This window comes from Aspergillus aculeatinus, assembly GCF_003184765.1.
Source record: "Aspergillus aculeatinus CBS 121060 unplaced genomic scaffold BO66scaffold_3, whole genome shotgun sequence".
Taxonomy (NCBI): Eukaryota; Fungi; Ascomycota; class Eurotiomycetes; order Eurotiales; family Aspergillaceae; genus Aspergillus; species Aspergillus aculeatinus.
Window position 1 is genome coordinate 382,109 of NW_020291472.1, and position 23,550 is coordinate 405,658.

The 23,550-nt window shown below is 51.2% G+C and overlaps 5 protein-coding genes across 5 annotated transcripts; 4 read left to right on the forward strand and 1 right to left on the reverse strand.

Moving 5' to 3' along the window:
- Positions 1–516: 516 nt before the first annotated feature.
- Positions 517–3,503, forward strand: BO66DRAFT_109529 (putative PHD finger and SET domain protein). Its single transcript, XM_025641814.1, has one exon. The coding sequence runs from the start codon at positions 625–627 to the stop codon at positions 3,385–3,387; it is 2,763 nt and encodes a 920-aa protein (XP_025508359.1). The 5' UTR covers positions 517–624; the 3' UTR covers positions 3,388–3,503.
- Positions 3,504–4,717: 1,214 nt separating this feature from the next.
- BO66DRAFT_434338 (nuclear transport factor 2 family protein) lies at positions 4,718–5,487 on the forward strand (the record flags this gene model as incomplete). The annotated part of the gene is made up of 2 exons (XM_025650774.1): positions 4,718–4,904; positions 4,979–5,487. 2 exons carry the CDS (start codon positions 4,718–4,720, stop codon positions 5,485–5,487), a joined length of 696 nt encoding a protein of 231 aa, XP_025508360.1.
- Positions 5,488–5,849: 362 nt separating this feature from the next.
- On the forward strand, positions 5,850–7,350 carry BO66DRAFT_407904 (putative MFS monocarboxylate transporter; the record flags this gene model as incomplete). The annotated part of the gene is made up of 4 exons (XM_025649087.1): positions 5,850–5,946; positions 6,000–6,100; positions 6,158–6,520; positions 6,580–7,350. 4 exons carry the CDS (start codon positions 5,850–5,852, stop codon positions 7,348–7,350), a joined length of 1,332 nt encoding a protein of 443 aa, XP_025508361.1.
- A 419-nt stretch (positions 7,351–7,769) lies between these two features.
- On the forward strand, positions 7,770–9,422 carry BO66DRAFT_397790 (CDC73 C-terminal domain-containing protein; the record flags this gene model as incomplete). Its single annotated transcript, XM_025648617.1, has 2 exons — positions 7,770–8,573; positions 8,652–9,422. 2 exons carry the CDS (start codon positions 7,770–7,772, stop codon positions 9,420–9,422), a joined length of 1,575 nt encoding a protein of 524 aa, XP_025508362.1.
- Positions 9,423–12,150: 2,728 nt separating this feature from the next.
- On the reverse strand, positions 12,151–14,564 carry flbA (developmental regulator FlbA; the record flags this gene model as incomplete). The annotated part of the gene is made up of 4 exons (XM_025643362.1): positions 12,151–12,297; positions 12,356–12,543; positions 12,599–13,727; positions 13,812–14,564. 4 exons carry the CDS (start codon positions 14,562–14,564, stop codon positions 12,151–12,153), a joined length of 2,217 nt encoding a protein of 738 aa, XP_025508363.1.
- Between the last annotated feature and the right edge of the window lie 8,986 nt (positions 14,565–23,550).

The following is a 23,550-nucleotide window of genomic DNA, read 5'->3' on the forward strand; positions in this document are numbered from 1 at the left end:
TACCTTCTTCATATTAACTCTTCTCTCCCCTTTTGTCTTATCCTCATCTCCCCCCTCGACTATTACTAAACGACGATCACCTTCACCGGGACCTCCTCACCACCTCGCCTCCATCTCTCGGCCGTCTGTTCCAATTCTCTCCTCTTCTCCATGCGATTCGTGATCCGTCCGCCCTTCCATAGTCGTCGACTCTCAATCATCGATACCCTTTCGCGTTCATACGGTCGCACGCGCCACCGACAATCACGACATCACTAACGCTTTCTTCGACACCCTTTCCCTTCGAAACTCGATCCGAGACCTTCTTTCCAATTACCTTCCCTCTTTTAGCGCCGAAATCGTCTACCGTCGCTTGCAGCTGAGTCCTGCTTTGTGGGTCGTTGTTCGTGCTACTGTTGAGTCGGGACATCGTGGACAGGTTCCTCTGCGCCCAAGTGGTTTCACCTTGGAGTGGTCCTGCTGCTGCTTATAGTTGTGTGTGTATAGCTGAGGCCAGGAGAGCAGTCCGTGTTGTTGATATGCGTGTTGGTCTGTGATACAATACCACTACGAGCCGTTCGTCTACCCGAACAACCACCACCGCGTGTCTCTTGTTCAATCTGAGAGGGGGTATTCTGTCGGATTATGACAGATACCTCCCCACTCGCCATCACGCACCCCATCACGGACCCTTATCCGGTCACCGTCCCGCTGCACTCACCCGGCGTCAACGGCACCGTTTCCGACTCCATCGCCCCGGAAGAGGAGGAGCCGTATACCATCAAATGCATCTGCGCTTTTGAGGATGACGATGGGAACACGGTTTTCTGTGAAGGGTGCGAAACTTGGCAGCATATAGAGTGCTATTACCATGGTCGAGATGTGCCCGACGTGCATAACTGTGTCGATTGCGAGCCGCGTCATCTGGATGGGCGGCGTGCAACCGAACGGCAGAGACGTCTTAGGGAACAGAATGACGGCGGTGACCGGAAAACCAAACGATCTGGAAACAAGAGCCACAAGAAAAAGATCAAAGAACATGGTGATCAGGTAAATGGATTCCACCATCGGTCGGAATCCGCGGTGCGCGATCAGCCCGTTGCAAAGAAAGTCAAGACAAATCATCGTGCTTCGGGGTCCATTAGCTCTGTCTCGGGTGCTCCGGGTTTTCCACCTGATCCACGGAAACGGGCTGCAGCGTCCATGAGCCCCATTAAGACGGCTGGTCCAGCCATCCCCCTCTATTCGCACGAGTTCTTGCACCTCTATGATCATGATAACGATTATGCGAGTATGGACAGCAACTTGTTTGTCAACCTTCCCTTGGCCGCAGATCTGGCTTCCTGGGTAACGGAACCAACCGCTTTGGCCCGAGTTGCCAACGGGCGGTCCGCGCAGGATATCTTTACTTGGTCCGGGGCATCGCTTGACCGGTCGCGGTGGCCCACACTGTCAACTGAGTCTATCACAGAGCCTAGTATTGAACTGGAGGGGCAACACCCGACCTGGAAAGTACTCAAGACCAAAGATCGTGTAGGAAAGGACGAAATTGTTGGGGAAATCACAGGTAAGATTGGACTGCTGCGGGATTACTGTCTTGATCCCAGTAATCGCTGGCAGGAGCTACGTCATCCGGAGCCTTTCGTCTTCTTCCATCCCCAGCTTCCGATCTATATCGACAGTCGCCATGAAGGAAGTGTTCTCCGCTACGTGCGGCGGTCTTGCCGTCCGAATGTGACGATGAAGACCTACATTACGAACCAGGTAGAATATCACTTCTGCTTTGTTGCAAAAGAAGATATTGCCCCTGATGCCGAGATTACTGCCATGTGGTATCTGGATCCTCAGCTGTTCGAATCAAGCAATGGTTTAGTCAAGCAAGAACCGAGTGATAATGCCCAAGACAATGCTGCCATCTGCATTAGCAATGTTCTCGCCCATTTTGGCGGCTGCGCTTGCGTTCCATCCTCGAACTGCTTGCTGGCCAGCGTAGATCGCCGGCGACACCCCAGATTATTGGACGCCAACATGAAACAGGCAAGCCTCAAACGGAAGAGACCTAGGACAAAATCAACCATTTCCCCCACCGCTAATAGTCGCGCTGGGAGTGAAACGACCAAGGCTATAGATGAGGATGATCAAGCCGACAGTCGCTCTGCGTCAGGCTCTGTGCGCGGACAGACTCGCAGTCGCGATCTGACTCCCACGCTACAGACTCCGACCGAAAACTACTTGCTGGGAGACTCCGAGCTCTCTGCCCGCGAGAAGCGGAAAATCGCGGCAGCCGAGAAGAAGTTTCAGCAATTAGAGCAGGATCAGCAAGCAACCAACAAAAGGAAAAAGCGAGCTAGTGGTCAGTCAAGTCATGGTCGCGAGCGTCAATCGCACTCCCCACCGGCCGGTACTCTGCCTGGGCCGTTGCCTAGTGGACGTCATGGTTCTCCACGCAAGATGTCCAACAGCCATAGCATGCCTTCTGTCCAATCTCCACTCGGGCGCCCTCAATACGTGGACTCGGCAATTCAAACCGAGCCTGAAGCTCCTTTCGACGGGTTCTCTTCTTCGCCTTCGCCTCGACGACCTAACTTCGTACCATTAACTCAACGTTTGTTGAAACGATGCTATTCCGATCGTCTGCGCTTCGAAAAAAGCAGCCAATCTATGTCACCTCCAGTAAAACCACTCAGACATCTGGACTCGCCCCCTGCATCTCTGAGCCCCCCTGGGGGTCTCTCACTTACAGCGTCGACCCCTAGTGCGTCAGGCGATAAAGACGATGCGGATATGAAGGACATGGATTCGCCTATTCTTTTATCGCCCTCGCAAGCTTATCCCGCACCGCTCGAGGCCTCGTCAACAGACCGAGGCATGGTCAAGCCTCCTTTACCACCTCCCTGGCCGTCAACAGCCGCTCACAATGCTCGAATACCGTTGAAAACAGTCAGCCAACGTCGTCCCGAACTTCATGTCCCTCTTCCTCCCACGTCCATCACCTCTAAAGCATCTGCCCCAAGCCCTGGGTCTGCACCTGTGTCGGCGTCATTATCTCCTTCGGGAGATGCACCTCCCCAACCTACATTGCCTGCCCTTGCTTCGTCGAGTGTGGTTGCTCCCAGCCCCGTAAAAAAGAAGCTCAGCCTGGGAGACTACATTATTCGGCGTGGAACCAAGACAACGCCGTCGGTAGAGAAAACTCAGCTCCAGGCCACAGGGATGCTTCCACCAACCCCAGCCATGTCAGGACCCGTGGTTCGTGATAAGACGGCGGTCACTTCTAGTATGCCCATGCATAGCAATTCACCGGGGGAAATTGAAGCAACCAAGGGTGATGATCGACGCTCCCAAGATATGATGAAAGATTATCCTGGGCCTGCACCTGCCTCTCACTTGTCTTCACTGACGCAATGATGATTGGGCATTGGCATTGGATGACAGGCCTGTCACTTGTCTGAGTCACTGTGCTGTGCTATGCAACCATGTTTTTTTGCTGATTTTATGTCTATTTTCTTTCGACCTGTAAAGGATGGGATTATTGGGCGTTCTATGGGTGCCCTTCTGTTTTCTAACTGGCGTATCAGGCGTGTTGGGATGGGAGCGGGATAGGTAAATACTTTTGGGACTGGGATGGGCAAAGGATATCATGGATGGGTTCAGGCCGACCTACACTATTAGGTCAATGATCTGCAGCACTCGCTTCACGATTGTCTTCATTACTATTTTTTTTTTCTCTTCTTGTTCTTTCCTTTTCTATTTCTTTTTCTTCATTCTTCTCATCTTTTTTTTCTCCTCTTTTATTATTAGGAAATTTTGTGCCCAGGACATTGGGACTGACGACTCTTAATCGGGGTTGCTAATGAGGAATGAGAGCGTCTTTGGTTGCTTTCACATGTTGTTGCTATTGTAGTTATCAGTACGAGATATGCTCGGTCAGTTCCTGAGGGTCTCGGGGTGGATGCTGCCTTTCCAAGTTGCCTTGCTCCAGCACATCGCCTCTTTCCCTTGCTAGTCGACTCCTGAGCATCCACCTGTCAACCACTTCATTATTATTGAAGCCAGGCAACAAGCAACCAGCCAACCAGCCAACGAGGCGGATAATACTAATTCCATCCTCTTACAGTAACGTCTAGACTACTAGGTATCCTGCAAAAACCTTTTCCGCCTGGACACCCCGTCCTTGGCCAGACTGTTGAGGCATGACCCGCTTATCATGGACACGAGCAGCAAAGGAGTTGATGACGTCTGTCGGCTGCTAAGAATGATATCTGAGGATGGATCCGATCTCGTGAGAAATCGTGCAAGGACTATGGGCGCTGTCTATGGCGAAGCTAACAGTGTACGCATGTATACAAAGCTGAGATCCCAGAGATTGTAAGGGGTTCGTTCCTTGCCAGCCTCCCCATGGCCGCTCTCAAAGTGCTGAATTGGTCGGCCTACACTTTCAGAAAACCATACTGTGCAGTACCTAGTAATCCAGCAATTGGGCTCCAGACAGTTCAGCGAACCACAGGCTCGCAAGCTCCACCGACCATGACCGAGGTTGCCTGATGCAATGGGATGATGACATCAAGAGACGGATTCAGATGACGACGCGGGCCGAATCGAGGCTTATCGGAAGACAGAGAGTCAAGAATAGAGGGCAACAGCCATCACAAGCAGATCTATATAAACAGGGATGTGATCTCTGGAGATTGATCGTTCGAATGCGATAGACAAAACCCCAGCTACTGATATATCCACCATGGTCGTCAACATCACCGCCGAAGATCCCCAGCCCACCATCCACAGCCACATCAATGGTACCACCAACGAGATTCTCGATCGGCTCTGCGTGACCGAGCTTCTCAAAGGCTGGCCGGTATACCGAGACGCCTCCGAATGGGCCCATTACCGTAACTGCTTCGCCGAGCAGGCGTACATCTTCACAAGTCCGTTCCACCCCCTTCCATTCCATTTCCTTTCCGGTCCGGTCCAGTAAAATTAATCTGTCTTTGGTCTGTAGCCTGGAGCGGCGGTATGCCCATCGATGAATTCATCGAAGTCTCCAAGAAGGGCCGGCGCAATGGGGACCACATTATGCACCGCGAGAACGGCACCCTCGTCGAGCTCAACCCGGCGACCGGCCGCGCCGTGGGCAAGATGAAGGCCACCATCACCCAGCGCTTCGTGTTCAACGGGGTGGAGTGTGACGTCGAATGCGACTGTCGCTTTATCATGTGGTGCCAGAAGGATCCGGCGGGCTGGAAGGTGCACTACAAGCGTCTGTTCTACGAGAAGGACAAGATCCTGCCCGTCGACGGCAAGAATGTCCCCGAGTTTTCGGCGGAGGAATTGGCGCCGTACCCTTATGGGTATCGGTATCTGGGCGCGGCGCAGGCCCGGCTGGGCCATAAGATCAAGCTGGACTTGCCGACGATGGAGGATAATGAGAAGTTCCGCGGCATGTACGAGGCCATGGAGGAGTGGCTGAGAGGGGAGGATATCAAGCAGACGTTGGGGATTCCGCTGTGATTGCTGTGATTGATTGTGATGGAGGAGATTATTTATAAGGTGTGGATGGTTCGGCTCTTGTGTGTGATGATTTAGGCGCATTTTCTTTTAATGGATGTTGGGTCTCTTTGCTTGATTGCAGCCAACTTGCATGAATTAATAATGAGTCACGAGTCTTGTATATGAAGTTTGTTGTTGCAGATCCTCATTGATAGCATTGCGGGGTAGGTATATTCCTCTGCTTTCCTTCCCTTCCCTCACTTCCTTGTCATTTACCCCAACTTCGCTCCATCCTAATTTCCATGGCTTCCTACGCACTGGAGAATGTTCAATCCCGATCGCATCGAAGACCTTCTATCGATCAGATTCGACCGAGGGCTTCGATGGAACTTGAACAACCGTTGCTGCCACCGGTCGACCAAGGCAGAGGAGCATGGCTGATCCTAGCATCCTGCTGTCTTATCCAACTTCCAGTGTGGGGTATGCTTCGTTCTTGAATGGGAAGAAGCTGTTTACTGAGCTCTCTGCTGCAGGGTTCTCCCTTGTCTCCGGTCTTTTCCAAGAATATTTCGAGTCTCACGATGAACTTGAAGGAGGCACTGGAGGTTTGGCGATTGTGGGAACCACATCGATGGTAGGAGTATACCCCTCAGCATCACCCATGGAACCGACTGATGAAGATGTCGCGTAGGGAATTCTTTACCTGTTATCGCCTATCAGTTTTACCCTCCTGACCCGCTACCCTCATATGCAGAGATACTGTGCTCCGGTTGGACTGGTTCTCAGCGTCGGAGGGTCGTTACTGTCATCCTTCGCCCATACTGTCTGGCAATTGATAGCCACCCAGGGCGTCCTCTGTGGACTGGGGAACGGCCTCGTCTTCAGCCCAACGACGCTCCTTCTCGACCAGTGGTTCATTCGCCGCAAGGGCCTTGCATATGGCATCATGTGGGCCGGCAAAAGCGTCTGCGGCGTGGCTTTGCCCTTCTTGACAAGCGCTGCACTGGATCGATACGGAGCGAAAACCACCTTACGAGCCTGGACAGTTATCACGGTGGGGAGAACACCAACCATGCTAATTCTGAGGCCCTAGTCTGACCTAACATGATACAGCTTCTCACGACTTCGATAGCACTTCCCTTCATCAAGCCCCGAGTTCCTCCCGCGGCGTCCACGTCGCCCCAGCCTCTCAACCTCGCGTTCCTAAAGTTGCTCACGTTCTGGACACTGGAGCTCGGAAACATCATCCAGAGTCTTGGATACTTTCTCCCGAGTACCTACCTCCCATCTTACTCGACAACGGCAGCCGGGCTATCTGAAACGACCGGAACCCTCCTTCTGGCTCTGTTCAATGCCACCTCCATTGTTGGAGGCATCGTTCTGGGCTCCATGTGCGATCGCTTCGCCGTCTCCAACATCATGCTGCTGTCGTCGATGGGCTCGGGGCTATCGGTGTTGTTATTCTGGGGACTTTCTTCCACTGCCACAAACCACCTGTCTTCTTCCTCCGAGCATCTGCAGGCTCATACAGCGCTCGCCCTGCTGACGGTTTTCTCGATCACCTACGGCTTCTTTGCCGGAGGGTTCAGTTCCACCTGGTCCGGAGTCCTGACGCAGATTAAGCGGGAGATGCCCACGTTGGAGACGGGGCTAGTCTTTGGGCTTTTGGCCGGGGGTAGGGGGATTGGGAGTGTGATCAGCGGGCCGCTCAGTGAGAAGTTGATGCAGAGAGGTCCTGTTGCTGGTGTTCATGGTGGAGTGAGCACGGGGTATGCGACTGATTACGGAGCAGTGATCTTGTTTACAGGAGTCACTGCTCTGTTGGGAGGTTGGAGCTGGTTTTGGAGCTGGATGAGGAAACTCGGGAGTGATATGCAGTCTTGAGTACTTTAGTTTATGTTTTGGAAATGAAACTGTACCTACCCAGAGTCTGAGTAACTCATACTTCACAAAGTGAGAGACAGCAGTGGGCCTGCCAGTTGGCCAGGCCCCAACCAACTTCCGGGGATGAGATCACGTGCTCCGCGCGCGCATCGAGAAAGTCGCTCTCAACTGAGGCTTCCTTCAACCTCCAAGCTGCGCTGTAACACCTCCCCTTTTCCTCTTCTCCTCCTTTACCGTTATAATTCCCCAAGCACCCCGAGCGGTGACAATCTCCCTCAATTCTGACTCGGAACTCTGGTCTTCGCTCCAATATTGCGGTGAATTCCAGCTAACCTCGCCCACCCTCTTGACCTCATAAGCTACACACCACACCACAAATCACACTCCCCGGAAGGACCATCGGGAGACCGACACCCACGATGGCCACCAATTCATCACCCAGCATAGACCCCCTTCTCGCCCTCCGCCAATCCCTCCTCTCCAACAACCCCCCACGACCGACAACCTCCTCCTCCCCGACCGACCGACCCACCGACACCGAAACCGACCTCGATCTCGCCAAAGCCACCCACCTGTACTTCCCGCATACCCCGAGCAGCAGCAGCAGCAGCCCCCAGACCATCCCCCTCAACACCCCGACGCGCTTCGTCTCCAGCACGACAGGCGAGGCCGTCGACCTGCGCAGTATCTTCTTCGCGTGGCTGAAGAAGGACGTTGCGATCCCGGAGTATATCGCCGAAGCGGAGGGGCTGAACCAGGCCCTCAAGGAGAAGCGGAAGGATGATCCCGAGCAGCCTGAAGAAAAGGTCCAGAATCTGGTGTTCGTCGAGCGACTCGATCTCCTGACGTGGCTGGAGGGCGCGTCCGAGGAGAGTGAGTACATCAAGCCTCTCGAAGGCGAGGCCGCTGCCAGGGCGGCCGCGGCCGCGGCAACGGCTGCTGCTACAGCTGCTGCCGCCGCTGCGGGCGTGGAGAGTAGCGTTGGTGCGCAGGCTCAGGCGTCGGCCAATATTGCTTCGGGGGCGGCCGGGGGTGTTGCTACGGTGCCGAGTGGGAGCGGTGCTGGTGCGACGGGAGGGGCTGCTGCGGCTGCGGCGTCCGGGGCTGCTCAGCAGCACGGTAGTCGGGCGGCCAAGGTGATTGATCCGAGGTTACAGGAGATTTACAATGGGGAGAGGAAGATGGGGGATCGGAATAGTGTATTGAGGGGGATTAAGCCGACGGTGAGTTTCATTCCCTCTGAGTGTCCCCTGTGGGTGGGTTTACGCATAAGATGCTAATCATTCTGGGGGGTGGTTCAGGACTTTTCCCATGTGCGCAAAACCGCAGAAACCATCCTGGGTCGGAATCGGTCGTCACGAACGGGTCAATATCCCGCGGGGGTCACCAAGCCTGGCAGCAAGCCGACCTCCTCTTCTTCTATGGTGCCGGTGTCTGCGCCGTCCGCCGGTCTCTCGCAACCCCGAAGCAGCAAGAGCAGCTCCAAGACGCAGGATCCGATCATCCTGCTGTCGCCTTCCGCATCGTCTCTTATCCGCATGTCCAATGTGCGCTCATTCCTCGAGGAGGGCGTCTTCATTCCGCCCGATCACCCCACGCTGGCCACGGGGACGAACAGCAACATTCTCTATATCAATCGACCCCTGCGCATCCAAGGCAGCTCCTCTAATACCCCTCTCCCTCACTCCAGGTCCAGCGCGTCCTCCTCCGGCTCTCGCAAGCCCACTCGCTTCATCCTGGTGGACAGCACCGCCAACTTCCGGCCGGATTACTGGAACCGCCTGGTGGCCGTCTTCACCACGGGTCAAACCTGGCAGTTCAAATCTTACAAGTGGTCTTCTCCGCCCGAGCTGTTCAAACACGCCACGGGTGTCTATGTGGGCTGGCGCGGGGAGGACAGTCCGCGCGAGGTCCGCAATTGGGGTCGTGGGGTCCAGAGCTTCTCGGTCGAGAGATGGGACGAGAAGGGCGGGGTGAACGGGTCCGGGCGGTGGAGAGATCGCGAGGTCGTCGAAGGCATTTGGTCGGCAATTGAGGAAGGCATGCGACTGAGAGGCTGGGCGGGCAAGTAAACCTGATTATCTTCACTTGATCTTCTTGAGGGGGGTTCCCTCGATTGTGGGATGTGCTGGTGTGGGGTGGGCAGCTGCGCCGATGGATCGGCGGACCGATGGACTGATGAACAGGCGCGAAGAATGATATCTTGAAACCAAGGACGTTTCACCCTGTTCCTTTTGACTCGTTTTGGAGGAGTTGTCTGATGATGTTTCGGGTTGAAGGAGATCCTCCAACCCTGTGAGTTCAGTCCAGTCACTGACTTGAGTCATGAGTCAAGTCTCCAGCCATCTCTTCATTTATACAAACCGTCCATCCAGCCACCTGTCACCCACAAACACACATCACCACCACCACCACCCTCACCGAGAGAACTCCATCTGAAACAAATCTACCCAACCTACTCCCCCTCCACTCTCCTTCAACATCCAAATTTCTTGGATGATGTGTATACATACACCCGTATTCTTCCCCCCCCTTTCTCATCTGCCAGCTCTGACACTATTTCTATTCTTGGGATTATGCTACGAAGGGCGTAACGGTAATATCTACTTTTTGGGCTTGGGGCGTTTCTTGTTGTTTTCTGGCTCGCGACCCCAACTTCCTGGTTTACTGTAGTCAGTCTTCTGGACATTGACTGTGCTGTTACTGTACCCTTCACCCTAGCTTACCTATTTCCATATCAGCATGAATCGAAACTCAGGGATTCTATGCTATCCCACGCTGCCCGGTGGCACTAGACATCTATTTCCGACCCCAGATCCCAGCATGGAGCACAAAAGTTTGTCCCCGCCCAGATCATGGTATCTGAAAGGTTTCTGTCGAGTACGGCGAGTACAATCCCCGACTCTCGATCATCGAATCTGAATTTGCGAAGTCAAGGGGGGTCTGTCTCTCTCATACATACTTCCACCCTCAGATCTCAGACCATTCCTCCCAAATCCAGCAAGGGTATGGGTAACGTATACCATACCTCCTTGAGCTCTGCGGCAGAAGTCAGTACACACTATGTATGCTCCGTGACACTTCTCACGCAACAAACCCTTCACCATGGGACTGACTCTCCCCCGCCTGTCAAGGGAAGACACAGTTGGTTTTAGTTACCCCTCGGCACAGCAGAGCAGCAGCGTAAGCGAGCATAACGCATAACACGGGATGGGATAGCTGACTAAGCGGGCGATCTCGCCTCTTGCACAAAGGTGACGATTCCCCCCCTTCAACCTCTGATCAACTAAGTTAAAATGGTTGACTCATGTCCGTGTCCCAGCACCAGTGTACAATGTAGATCGCACCATATCCATTCAAAGAAAAACCAATATCTATCGTCCCGGAGGGTCATGTGAAGCCGCAGAAAGAGGTACAACCACAACCGAACCAAAACAAAGTACTGTACTAATATTCAAAGAGGTGAGTCGGTCACGCCCCCCTGTGCGTCCCCCAGCCCCGTGCGGTCACACCCCCCTCCCCCTGCACCCTCGTGCAGAGGAAAACCACGTGCTGGCCATGTGGCATGTGGTGTTTGTTGCTTTTATTCATGGATGTCTGGACGGTACTTAGTTTTCTTCCAACGTCCTTCTTTTCCCTCCCATCGCCATTGCCTTATTCCTTTATCCTACATGGATGTCGGTTCCGCGCTAGAGGGGAATGGGTGTGCTATTGTCGGTTCTTACTATTGGTTCTTCTTACTTTGATGAGGGTGGTTGTTCTTAACGGTTGGTGATGCTCACGAAGGATTTTATTTTAGGGTGATTTTCGATTATTATGGGTTCATGTCGAGGAGCGCAAGGTAACTACAAGAAAAATCAAGAATAAAGAGTAATAAATTGTTATTCAATAGAAGTCTTGGGTCTCAGGCCCAGGCATGAATCAGAACATGGCACACATGTACATACACACACATAACTCACTCGCTGGATATGGCGCAGAAAACAAAAAGTTAACCCATGAAAATGCAGATCAGATATGCTATCGATGATGCAGGCAAAAAATAGGTCAAGTCAAACTCAACTGCACAAAGTATCAAAGAAACAGGAAAAGGACATATGGCGGCATACACACATATAAATCAATAAGTCAGTCAATCAATCACATTTATCACCAAGTAGAAAAAGAAGTGTGCACGAAAATGCATCGATGCCTGAGAAAAGAAGAAATATGGGGGTAAAAAACGCCTCTCTAATGCTGGAATGCTGGAATACTAGCGGTGTGTTTCAGCCTTCCCTTCTTCAAGTTCGACAGAAAAAAAAAAACATAAAAAGGGGTAAAGGAAACAAAGACAAAGGAAATTTGATTAAGAGAACAGAAATTCGGGTCCCAGCATCTATCACATGATCCATTGATCGTTAAAACATCTTTTTCCACTCATCGGTCGTGATGAACGAATCATTTCGGGTGATCTGGTTGCCAAAGAAGAACTCCCCACGTCCATTCTGAATTGGACACAGGCTCTCATGCAGTGAAGTAAAGAAAAGTCGGAGACGCATAACGTGTAATCATGTCGTGTCAAGTCAAATGTTCGGAAGCAGACCCCAAGTACAACAGGAGTCACTTTTGCTGGTCGGTCAACGTCGCGCTAGACCGCGCCGACTCAGGATTCATAAGGTCTGGCGGTGTCTCAGAGCACACTAGACTCCAAGGTCTCGGTGGATTCCTCGCTTGGAGATATCCCAATACAAGCTGGTGTTGATCCCAATGATGAGGTAGTGATTAGTGTAGCCCCACGTTGGTCCATTTTCAAGGTTCGACTCATGGGCGCGCCGAGCGGCTTGCCGAACGCTCCGGTACCGGAGCCGGAGTTGGAGAGTAAGACCGCGGGGCACCAATCAAGTCCACATCGTGCTCCTGAAGGATACTAGCACACTTGGGATCGCGAAGGAACTTGGGAACCGAGTCCTACGAAGATTTAGAATCGATTGGTGAAGAATGAGTATCGTTTCCGGTGTGAACTTACACTTGACATCAACTTGAAAACCGACGTTTGAGCCATTTCGAACAAATGTACCACCTCTTGAAGACTCTTGAGCATGGACTCGTCGTCACCCACAGCCTTGGTCATGCGGCTGGCAAGGCTATTGCGCAGGGCGTGATCAATGTTCAGCTCACAAGGCGAGCCAGGGGCCAAAAACGCGTTGTACAGACCTGCACGGATTAGTATCATCAATCAATCAAGACCTGTCTCCGAGAAATAGCTTACCGTATGCCGCAGCCAAAGTCTCCCGTACCGAGTCCGGCCTCCGGAATGTGCCGACCTTCTCCGCCTTGTGGTAAGCCGACGTAAACTCGGACACGTCGAGGTAGAAAGATAGGTTTTCTTCGCAGAGTGAAAAGCGCAGGAATTCGCGGAAAAGGAGTCGTAGAGCTGGATCGTGTAGAATGTGGTTCAACCGGGCGTTGTTCGAGTCTCGTGGGATACCCCGACTGTCGTACATCGAAGTGTCACGAGCCTTGTCCCGTGCAATCCAGCCACATACCCTCTGACCCCGTTCGGTGATTCCATAGATGGCATTCTTGGAAGGTTGAAAAGTAGCTATCGAGTCGTCGGGCAGAGTGATGAACTGGTCTTCTTGTAGCATCATGATTAAACCGTACTTGACGAAAAGCTCGGCAATGAGGACGGTTTCCCGACGCTCAATTGTCGTCGAACAATCCATCAACCAGTCGACCGCTGCCTTTCCTGTAAAAGTGTTGGAAACAATCTTGTCCTTGATCTTGCGCTCCTTGGCCATTTTCACGCCCACCAATCCGTTCGAATAGTCACTCAATGAATCGGAATCGGAGGTCGAAATGCTGCTCTTGACATTAGGGCCATCCTGCCCAGCGAACCGGCGGAAAATCACTTCGATGGTCGCTCGATCGTGGGACAGCTTGTCGGTCTCGGAATCGCGCTCCAGGTTGACAAGTTGCATTGTGTTGCGCGGCGATTCCAGAACATCGATCACATGGCGCGCAGTGATACCATTGCGCTGACAGAATCTCTGGAGGATGTTGATTCCCTTGGGTGTGAGCTGGTACAATGCGCCCTTGAGAGGGAACAACTGCGATGCCTTTCCGTCTACAGACTCGATGAAGCGAGCGTCCACGAAGCGCTGACATACTGAGCGAGCCATTTCCTTTGCCATGGAGAATGTGGTGGTTGTGGTGGTAGTGACGATACGGGAGGGGTCCTTGGGGTCTGGCATGCGGTTGGATTGGGAAAATTTGAGCGATCCCAGGTTGTTGATAGCCTCTTCTGAAGTAAACGAGTGATCATATTTGGTGAATCGTACACGATGCGAATCCAACTTCAAACTGACCATCAGGGTCGAGAACAAGTCCATGAAATCCTGCAAACATTGCCCGTTAATCTCTTGATCAATTGCTTGAACGCTCTGTGAACCACTTAGTGCGCATTTTGCAAGAAAGCTTACCTTGGTGAACGGACGATCATCCTCCGTCATACGCAACAGTCTCGAAGATGTCTGATGCATTTTGGCGGGAGGTTCGGGAGTTTCAATCTCCGGTAATTGCTGGAGGGGGGAAGGGATACGCTGGATAGTGTGACGTCGTCTATCGACGGAGGTCGTCGCCTGGTCAGTCACAGCGGGGAAAATGCGGTTGGTGACGGAATCAATGGGCGCAGGGCTGGATTGTTCGCTGCTAGCACTGCTATCCGACAATGGCGGGGTCAAAGGTGTAGCACCAGGCAATTCACTGATGCTGACCTGCGAAGCCTTGCGCGAGTGCTTGGAAAGACTTCCAGAAGATGCGGAAGGCCTAAGCGGATAATTGGGGCCTCCGATGGCAGATAAATTGGCGAGAGCACTGGAAGTCTTCTCTCGGGCCAACGCAGCAAATGAGCGACGATTGCGACGAGAAATTGAACCGATTACCGAGCCAGTGAAACCTGTTGAGAAGGGATTGGTGACTGAAGACGAGGCAGCGGCGGAGGAAGTTGTGGTGGTGGTGGTGGTGGCGGAATGGGAGTGGGCGGGAACTGCGGCGGGCGCGGAGTTCTGAAGAGTAGCAGCAGAAGCAGCAGAAGTAAAGGAGGAAGTGCGATTGTGATCCGGGGAGGAGGGAACCGGAATAGGTACGGCAGAAGATCGGGAAGGCTGAGGGTAATGAAGGTGTGAGGAAGGAGGGGAGCCTTGGTTGAAAGGGACGGAGGATATGGTTGGCATTGAATAGTGCGAACCAGGCGAGTGGGAGGAGAAGAAGAGGGGGAGGGGGTTGTATGTATCTATGTAAGGTTGGAGCAGGAGAGAAAAAAAAAATCAGGAAAAAAAATTAACAAAAAAAAAAGATTGGAAAAAAAGAATGGAAAAGGAAAGGGAGAAAAAAAGAGGGTCAAGGGCAAAAAGAAGGGGGGAGGGTGGGAGAGAAGAAGTGTGTGTGTGTGTGTGTGTGAGTGAGGAAAGAAAGGGTGGAGGGGTGTGGGTGTGGCTTCTCTTCTGAATAAGGAAGAGAAAACAGAATATTATTATTTTCTCCAAGGAGATTTTTTTTTAAATAAAATTCATGAAACAAAAATGCCAAATCTTCGAAAGATAAATTTCGAGATCTTTCCTTTCTTTTTTTTTCCTGATCTTTTCGATTCTTTTAGGAAAGCAATGGCTTGGCTTTTAGGCAGGTATCAGTACCAGCAGTCAAAACATTGCTCACTTTTCAAAGTGGGAAAGGAGTACAAGGAGAGAAGTGAATGTAACTGATAGATTCCTTACAGTTCAAAGAGAAGAAGAGAGGAGAAGAAGAGTAAAGAAGTGAGCAGAGAAAACAGGGAAGAAGAAGGGTAAAAGAGTAAAAGTGAGAGTAAGCGTAGTTAGTAGAGAGAAGTAGTAAGAAGTTAGTAACTGCTAAGGTAAGTAATTAACTACAGGGCAGTACGTACTTTAGTTAGTAGTTAGTTAGTAGTTAGTAGTTGTAACCTTAGCAGCGCAGCAACAGCAGCAGAAGAATAGCGCCGCGAGATGGCGCACGCAAGAGAAGAATGAGAAAGAAGGACCCCAGGCCCAGGGGTGTGAAGAATCAGGCCTGTCAGTCTTTGACCCACTGTGCACGCGGACGGTTTCATGCACCAGACAACGTGGGCCAAGGGCAAAGGTGGATGGATCGTCCTTTGGGGCGATCAGAAAGTGAGCCAGCCAGTCCACCACCTCCGCCGCCCTTCCCTGCAGAGTCCGTCGTCCTGAACCCGTCTAGTACCAGTCTTTCACATACCTTACCTTACCCGCTGTGACGGCAGTCGCCGGAAAAAGCAATACCACCGATTGCCTACTGCTGTGGTATTTTTTATGCTTCATTACAGATACAGCTAGCAATGGAACAAGTAGAAGGCAAAGAGACTGCGCATGGTTTGTTACCCCGGTTCCCATTCCTCATAATCACTCCAAATGGTGGTGGTGATGGCACTGCTGCAAGGAGGATCCTTGAATGCTTCCCCTCCCCTCGGGGCCATGAGAGACAGTCAATCGGAGTCGGAGTCCTCCGTCCGTATGATGGCCAGCCCCTCTCCCAGCAATTACCCGTCACGTACCATACAGTTCGAATACCCGCTTTCGACCTTCAGCTCAAGCGCTGGGAAGCAACGTCGGATGATCATCGGTTTCACATAGATATCCCCAGTTTCTGAGAGTTCCAGGCACGTACACTAATTCTGGGGTCAATTGGCTTCAGATCGATCAGTAGGTGTCAACGAGGATATGCATGCACATATACTGGTGTAGATACTGATAGATGCAAGATTCCTCATAATTGCTGGCGCCCTACCGATCGTCATCAAACTTCCGTGGCATCTCTTATCATATGACGAGGAGTCTCGATGAGATCAATCTCCCGGGCCTCGCCTGGAAGATTCCCTAACTCAACCTGAACGGGAGCTGTCTTCTTTGCGTTGCAGCCTGAGAACAGGCTGAAATGTTTCCCTCCATCATACACTTCGGGTGATGTACCCTTCCACAAGCTGTATCACAACTACTGCGCGAAGATGGTTGATGTAGATGCATCATCAGGGGGGGGCTTCGACTCCGTTTGCCTTCCCTTTTGGGTGGTTCTGAAGGATTACTCTCTGGGTAGGTACAGTATTGCCCTGTACAGGCATTACGGCGGAATCCAGTATCGATCGTCATTTATTGAGTCATTAGCTTCGAGCCGGGAAATCCCCCAGGCGATAGCAGCCATTCAGAGCGGCTCGTCACGAACACTCGCAGTAGAACTCTTGCCCACTATAGACTAGTGTGCCACTAGGACCGAACAGTACGTTGCTAGAAGCCACTGACTGCACCTGCTGCTGTTGCTGCTGAGAATGAATAATGAGTGAGGATTACATACCCTACCACTTACAGACAGAATACTCATGCGTATATACGGAGTACCTTGTCGGTATTTCCCCACCCCCAAACCAGACCACGACCCATCCAGCTACTCGGCTTGGCATGATTTTGGGCCATGGATAAATTACCAAGATAGGTAGAATAAGAATACTAGCAGTCTAGGAAGTGTTCTTGCCGTCGTTGCAGTGCCTTTTGGGGGTGGTTGAATTTGGGCCGATCTCCTCCTTCCGTCCGCGCCTCCACCCTCTAGGCTTCTTATCTCTGTTCTTTCCCTCCTCCCTTTATATTGGCTCCAATGACTCTGTTATGATCCTCATGGATAGTGATCCATTGATGTTTATTTATCCTGTTGACAGTGCTATCAGAGCTGTAGGGGCACCTCACAGAACTGTTGGTCCTCTGCTCCGTAAGATGCTCTCCATTCCCACGTGGGTATCCGCTCAAGCCCAAACCTTGTTGTCATTGAACAAGACCAAGCGAACCAAGCACTTTCCCTGATGCCGATCAATACTTGTGTGTTTAGTGGAGCCTCAGGCCAACAATTCCTTATCTTGGGGGATGTGATCCATCACCATGTATGTACAGTACGCGGGCTGCAGTTCTGTGGCTCCTCCTCACTATTTGATTGTGCTGCATGTGAGAAGTGTATCTCGAGGCGACAAAGCGTGATCGGACAGAATCGATTTCTCGCCGAATCTGCCTCAATAGTAATCTGTGTTTCTGTGGTCAGCCAGATCAAATCAAAAGGAAACGAGCAACAGACAGTGGAGAAGGGTTTCTTCCCGTGTGGCTGTGTCCGGCCAGCTTGCTCGACGCTCGTATTCTCGATCCCGCCAGGATTTCTAGGATTATCTAACATCGAATGATGATGCTCCTCGTTGCCTATGATGATTTGATGGCTGTCTCCCGCTCTTCCATGACTCTTCCAAGAGTCTTCTTCTTCTTCTTTGGTGTCCTAGCCGAGACCCATGTTGGTTCCACGTGGACACACGTGGAGAAGAGCTGGCGGCTGGGTTGGGTTTAGTGTGTGTTGCTCAGACGGGCTTGGCTGTTGTCGCCCGTTGATTGGTCTCTTCGTGAAGCTGAATTGCGACAAATAAACAACCATTCAACTTAACTACTATGTACAATACTTGATCATCGATGCTCTGAATCCTCAATTCTCAGGCAATTGCCGTGATCGTCCTCTTACAATCATTGGTGTAGCCCTTTCTGTCAACCGGGCGCCCGTTCAGATTGCTCTTACGGAGTACATACTATCCACCCGTATTACATACAGGCATCCAGCCGGTCCGCAGAAGCTCACCTTAGCGCCGCGACTCCAGTGTCGTACGTTCTTGTTCCCCATCGCATCTGTCAACGGGAGTACGTACAGCTAGTTAGTCAACTTAACTTATGACATACATATCAAGGATCGTCCCCTTGTTATATATCACATCCTGTTATCAAAGGTTCATTCTTCTGATCCACTACCCGGCCCATACCACCACACACAGCACGCTTGTCAATGGAACTGTTGGGAAACGCACTCTTTCCCTCCAGCATAACCGGGATCCTGATTCCTACTAAGAAGCCACTAAGGAGAGTTGATCCAATCGTGGTGCACTCTCTCTGTCGTAGTCTCGTCTATTCTAACCACCAGGCTGGAATACCTCAAACCGTCCGGCCGGGGGCGCAAATCTCACCCCAGCTCGGACGAACTCGGCACGCAGCCGTCCATACGAGCTGAAACCACAGACTAAATCCTGCTGTTCCTTCCCAATACATGAGGCTCATTTGGGGAAGGCTAATGCGACGGAGCTATATCGAGCTGGAAGGTCTGATCGCAGCAGGATCGCATCTGACAGAAGCCCCCGGCCGGCTAGCTACAGGTAAGTCAGAAGCCTCTTCTCCTCAACAGCAATGTGAACTGCCCTGTCATGAGTCAATTAGGCAGTAACGTTGACCCCATACCACACTGACTCCGATAAATAATGTGATTTCAAACCAGAAAACCGGACTATGTAATGTATGTGGTTGCCTTCTACGTAACGTGTATGCGACTGTGAACACCCGATCCATTTACAGGACACAATTCAGAAACATCATCCGGGAAGCACAGGCATAGAATTGGACTGACTACCTATAATGTACTGTGTACATATAACCAAGGTCGGATCATCTATCGTATTTTGTGACCTGTTCCAGGTCTTGAGGTCCCTCTCCACATTTCCTCTTAATTTCCCTCTCCCTCACGAAGCGGTGAGCCATGAGCGAGGGCCCTTGAAATGGCGTAATCGCCTCGTTACTGCTTTGGGAAGAGAAGACACAAAAGATGGACTGGGTCCAAAACTTGGGGGGGGGGGTTTTCTCTCTAGTTTCTACGTACGTACTAGGACAAATTGTGGATCAACAGAACCCGACTGGAAAGTGCGGTAAGGGCGCTTTCTGGGCCGCAAGTGCTTTTTCATTCTAGCGTTGAAACTTGCGTGCCCACCAGCACCCCACCACACCCTTTCCTGTCGCTGTTACATAATCACTTTGTCTCTACGAAGTGTATGAAAGTTGCTATGTATAATAATGGATCAAGGATGTAGGAGATGTAGGAGACGAGGATTCATCGGATTTTCTGGTCGACTGGCTCTTTCGCCCATCAGCGATGCATCTAATCCACAGTTCTACCGGTGTATGCGGAGCGGAGGAGCATGGAAATTGAAGGGATTCATCCGAACCACGTCAGCTCGTAGGGTCTCGATAACAAGAGGGAGAAGAAGACAGCAAGGAAGGAGGAACGATTGCTTCTTCTTCTCTTGCTTCTACTCTCGCCGGCATGGACGATCATGGTGCTTCCTCCTGCATGAGTGACAGCGGGCAAGGCGAGCCCCAGCCCGTAAGCAGGTTCCGGCGGTAGGCACAGTATGCGTGGTTCCGGTTACGCTTACCTTAAGCCCGTTACTGCGCATACGCACTTTAGCTATAGCATTATTCTAGAAGGCATATAGAGACAGACGGAACGGATGAAACCCGACCGACCACCTTGTTATATGGAGTACGGAGTACTACATTTCTTGCAAGTTGCAATTGCCCGACGGCCCCATATCAACTCTTTCTCCACCACCATCACCACAAGCCGTCTTCAGAAGAAAGGTCCTGAGATCCCTGACCGCCACGCGAGAGACAAGACAAAAAAAGGAAGGACGGGAAGACCAAAAGAAAAAAAAATTTTGGCGTGAAACCTGACAGGGATGATGACACTCGCTGCAGTTACCCTCCTACTATTGGCAAGGCTGAGTCTAGAATCAATGGGTGGCGCGCGTTCCCGGGTGGTTGGGAAAGGGAAGGAAGGAAAAGAGACCTCAGGCTCCAGGCTTGTTTCAGTTGGTTCTAAAGTGGTTCTAGCGGGGATCTTGGCTGGCTTCTATACTCCGTCGTGCGTGCAGGTATGGATGTCACGGGGTTGGGTTGGGTTTTGTCTTTTTCTTTGTTTGATTCGAAAAGATGATACGTACGTGGCGTTGAGGTTTGTGGGATTGCCCGAAGTCAAAAAGTAAAAAAAAAAATTGCTGGAAACCTGTTGTTGCTATGAGTATTGAGTACATACTTGTAACTTGCAAGACCCTCTCCTGTCTCTCATGCCTCTTGAACTTATCTCTTCAATGTCTCGATTGCTGTCCGTCTTGTTTCTAACCTTTCTTAGTTTCAAGGCAGCCAATAACCATCAGGGCCCGGGGGCCAAGGACCCAAGAGTCAGTTAGGTTTGCCATGTGGCTGGCATTTGAGTGAAAATCGGAGAACGATGATTAAATTAATTGAAAAATAGAAAATAAAGACAAGAGCTCCGGGGTTATACGCCGCAGCCAGTCAGAATTAGGAATGGGGGTGCAGCTCTGTAAAATAGTGTTTGAAGTTAGATTTGTAAGGGATCTGTGCGTATCTCTCTCCCGTCTCTATCCTTGACACGACTCCTTCTACTTTCGCTTCTAGCTCTTCGACACTAGACAGGGGAAGAAGGGGGCAACGCAGAGGCAAAAGGGGAGAATTCTAGAAGATCCCCCAGCCAAAGTGCAAACCATCCTGTCGCCAGGATGGTAACCGAGTGCTTGGCTCTTGGCCGTCAGTCTGTCAAACAACTGGTAGTTAGCTAGCGGGTTGGTTGACAGGTCAGATTTGCCACATGGCTAGGTACAGTACGAGTCAAGAACCAAAAAAGATAAACAAACTGCACCCAAGGATTAGCGATTGGTCACCCCTTTTCTCCCTTGCTTGACGTGTCTTCGTTCTATGCTTCATGCTCATTCTGTGCGACAGACAGAAACATATGGATGCGGTAGTCATGCTGTCTCATTTTCTCCCCACCATAGGTCTCGATTCCGAGCACGCCTTCATGGGATCATGGATTGCTTTGCATTCCAGCTGACATGGAAACCTGCAGAGAACGCAGGGTCAAATCGTGTGATGATCCTCATCTCCCCTGCAACTCTCCCCTGACTTCTAGCCCTCTGGACCTGTAGCCCTTTCCTTGGCCCATGGGAGATATGATACCGATCGACCGGCTTGACTTCCCAGGGTAGAGGAGTTTTTGGCTTTTTTTTTTCCTTTTTAGCTTCAAGTCCCCCGGGCCTACGTCTCCTCCTTAAGACAGTTAGACTAAATCCCGCGACAGGCGCCGAGCTGTTAATGCAATGCGACTTCCCGAGAGCCTCCCCCCCCCCCCCTTCCTCCCCAGTAGCCGGGCATGAATCCCGGCACTTGGTTCAGGCTAGGGCTAACTGTATTTACCTAGTGCTAGTACGTACTACCGGTAGGGTAGGACAGGAGGACAGGGATTATTGATTGAAGAGTCTAAGCCTCAACTGATTACTCAGGCCCGTCAAGCTGCTTGACACCCTGTCTCTGGTTTTGGTTTTGGCTCGCTGTGGGTATAGGCCTCAGCTTTTGATGTTGAGGAATTGTTGTTGAAGCTGGTCGGCTAGACATGTAGAAGACATGCGTTTCTTGGAGTCAGTAGGTTTGGAGGGGTGTCAGGCTCTCGGTAGACCGTAGCTAACAACGGACCAGATTTAGACTTTCTGTTCTAGCGGGTGCTTGCAGTTTGTTGATTACTTTCCTAGTCTGCTTCTTTTCGTACTGGAGGGTGATCAAGGATCGACAGGACTACGACACGGGCCTTGAGGGTTGAAGATGACTGGGTCACTGGGAGGGCGATATAGCATCCCTGCCAATGGGTGGAGTATGTGCTAGACTTGTAGTCCCAGGTGGTTGCAGAAGATGTTGTGAGTTGGTATGGAGCAAATAGGGAAGCTAGTTGGCTGCGATAGTGCCGTACTGCATTCTATGTATGATCAAATTGCGACGGCGGTAGTTGCGCTGTCAATGGCATGGGAAAATGTGGGACCTGCTTAAATCAATGCTCTACCGAATACCTTTAAAGAGAGATGTTGTATGTCAATCGGAGCTGAACTCGGTTACAGGCTGGCACCAACAAGGAAATTGAATGATGTCTGTACCTGATTTCGAATCCGTGGAACGGTGAAGGAGCTGACCCCAACATCCTAATCGAGCAGGACTACCAAGCCCTAGGCTCCTCAGCTGCAAATGATATCGACGTTATACTCAGTATCTATCTCACTTCGGCTCAGATTACCCAGATATCGAAGCAGATGAATACAGCCTAAATACATCCGAGCTAGAGCGAAACGATCCACTTTTTCTTTTCTTTGTGCGCTAAACTAGTTGCCCGCAGAAAAGCAACAGAGGTTCTTAGACCCCAAAGAGAGCGGTCAAAAATCAGAGTCGATAATCGTCCATTCGCCCCAACACCAACGCCGCACGGGGCAAAAGACTGAGAACGGAAAAAGAGAAGCGGTCAAGGAAAAATCTGGATTGGGCGGGGTGGGGGAGAGAGCGTAGTGGATCCCCAGACTTTGCTCTCTGGACCTTGGCAGTTAGTGGGGGTGGTTAAACTCTGTCGGGATTAGCTTTGATAAACAGTTGTTTTTGGTGAGATGGGAAAAGGTATCCACTCGATTTCTTTCTTTCTTTCCTTCTTTTTTTTTGTTTTTTCTTTTTCTTTTACCGACAATCATATCGCGGGATATGGTAGGTGGAGTGTCGAGGCTCAAATCTTTACCAGACAAAAAAAAAGATGACTGAAGAAAAAAAGAATTGGATGATGCGGGTGCCACGTGGTGGGCAGGTTGAAGAATGACGAAAAAGAAAGGAACCACACTGCACACACCGTGTTCTCCAGGTAAGACCTGAATCAGAAATGCAAACTCGTATGAGTAGTACGAGTGTGTATGGTTTGTTGTTATGTCATAGATTACAAATGTCTTGGCTCTAGTGGAAATGTTTTCCTCCATACACTGATGGAGGGCCTAGATGGGGGTGTGTTTTCCTTTTACTTCATGGTTCGCCGTCCAGAGGACGACGCCGAAAGATAAGGTAGATACGCACTACGCAGGCTACGGCGATGGCAATAATTGAAATGCCGAGGTACAATCTACTTTTTCGCTGGGAGGTAGAGTCCAACTCCGGTACTACCCAGATCTACGGGGTGTTTGAGGGAGCCAAATCCGTACCTCTGAGATCTGGGTGGGAAAGCGAACGGCGCGAGGCGGAAAAACCCGCCTTCGGGCCAGTGATGATCCTATATTAGACTTTGGCCGGGTTACTGCCGGCCAGCCCGTATTTGATATCAACTGGCGAAAACATGGCGGTTGAAGCCCACCCACCCCCTATGGAACAGACTCAAAATCGTAAACATGCGACGGCTCTACCACCAACCTGACGGGGCTATACTGAACACAGGGGTACTTAGTAGTCCCTTCTCATGAACTGAACCAACAGAGTCAAGAGG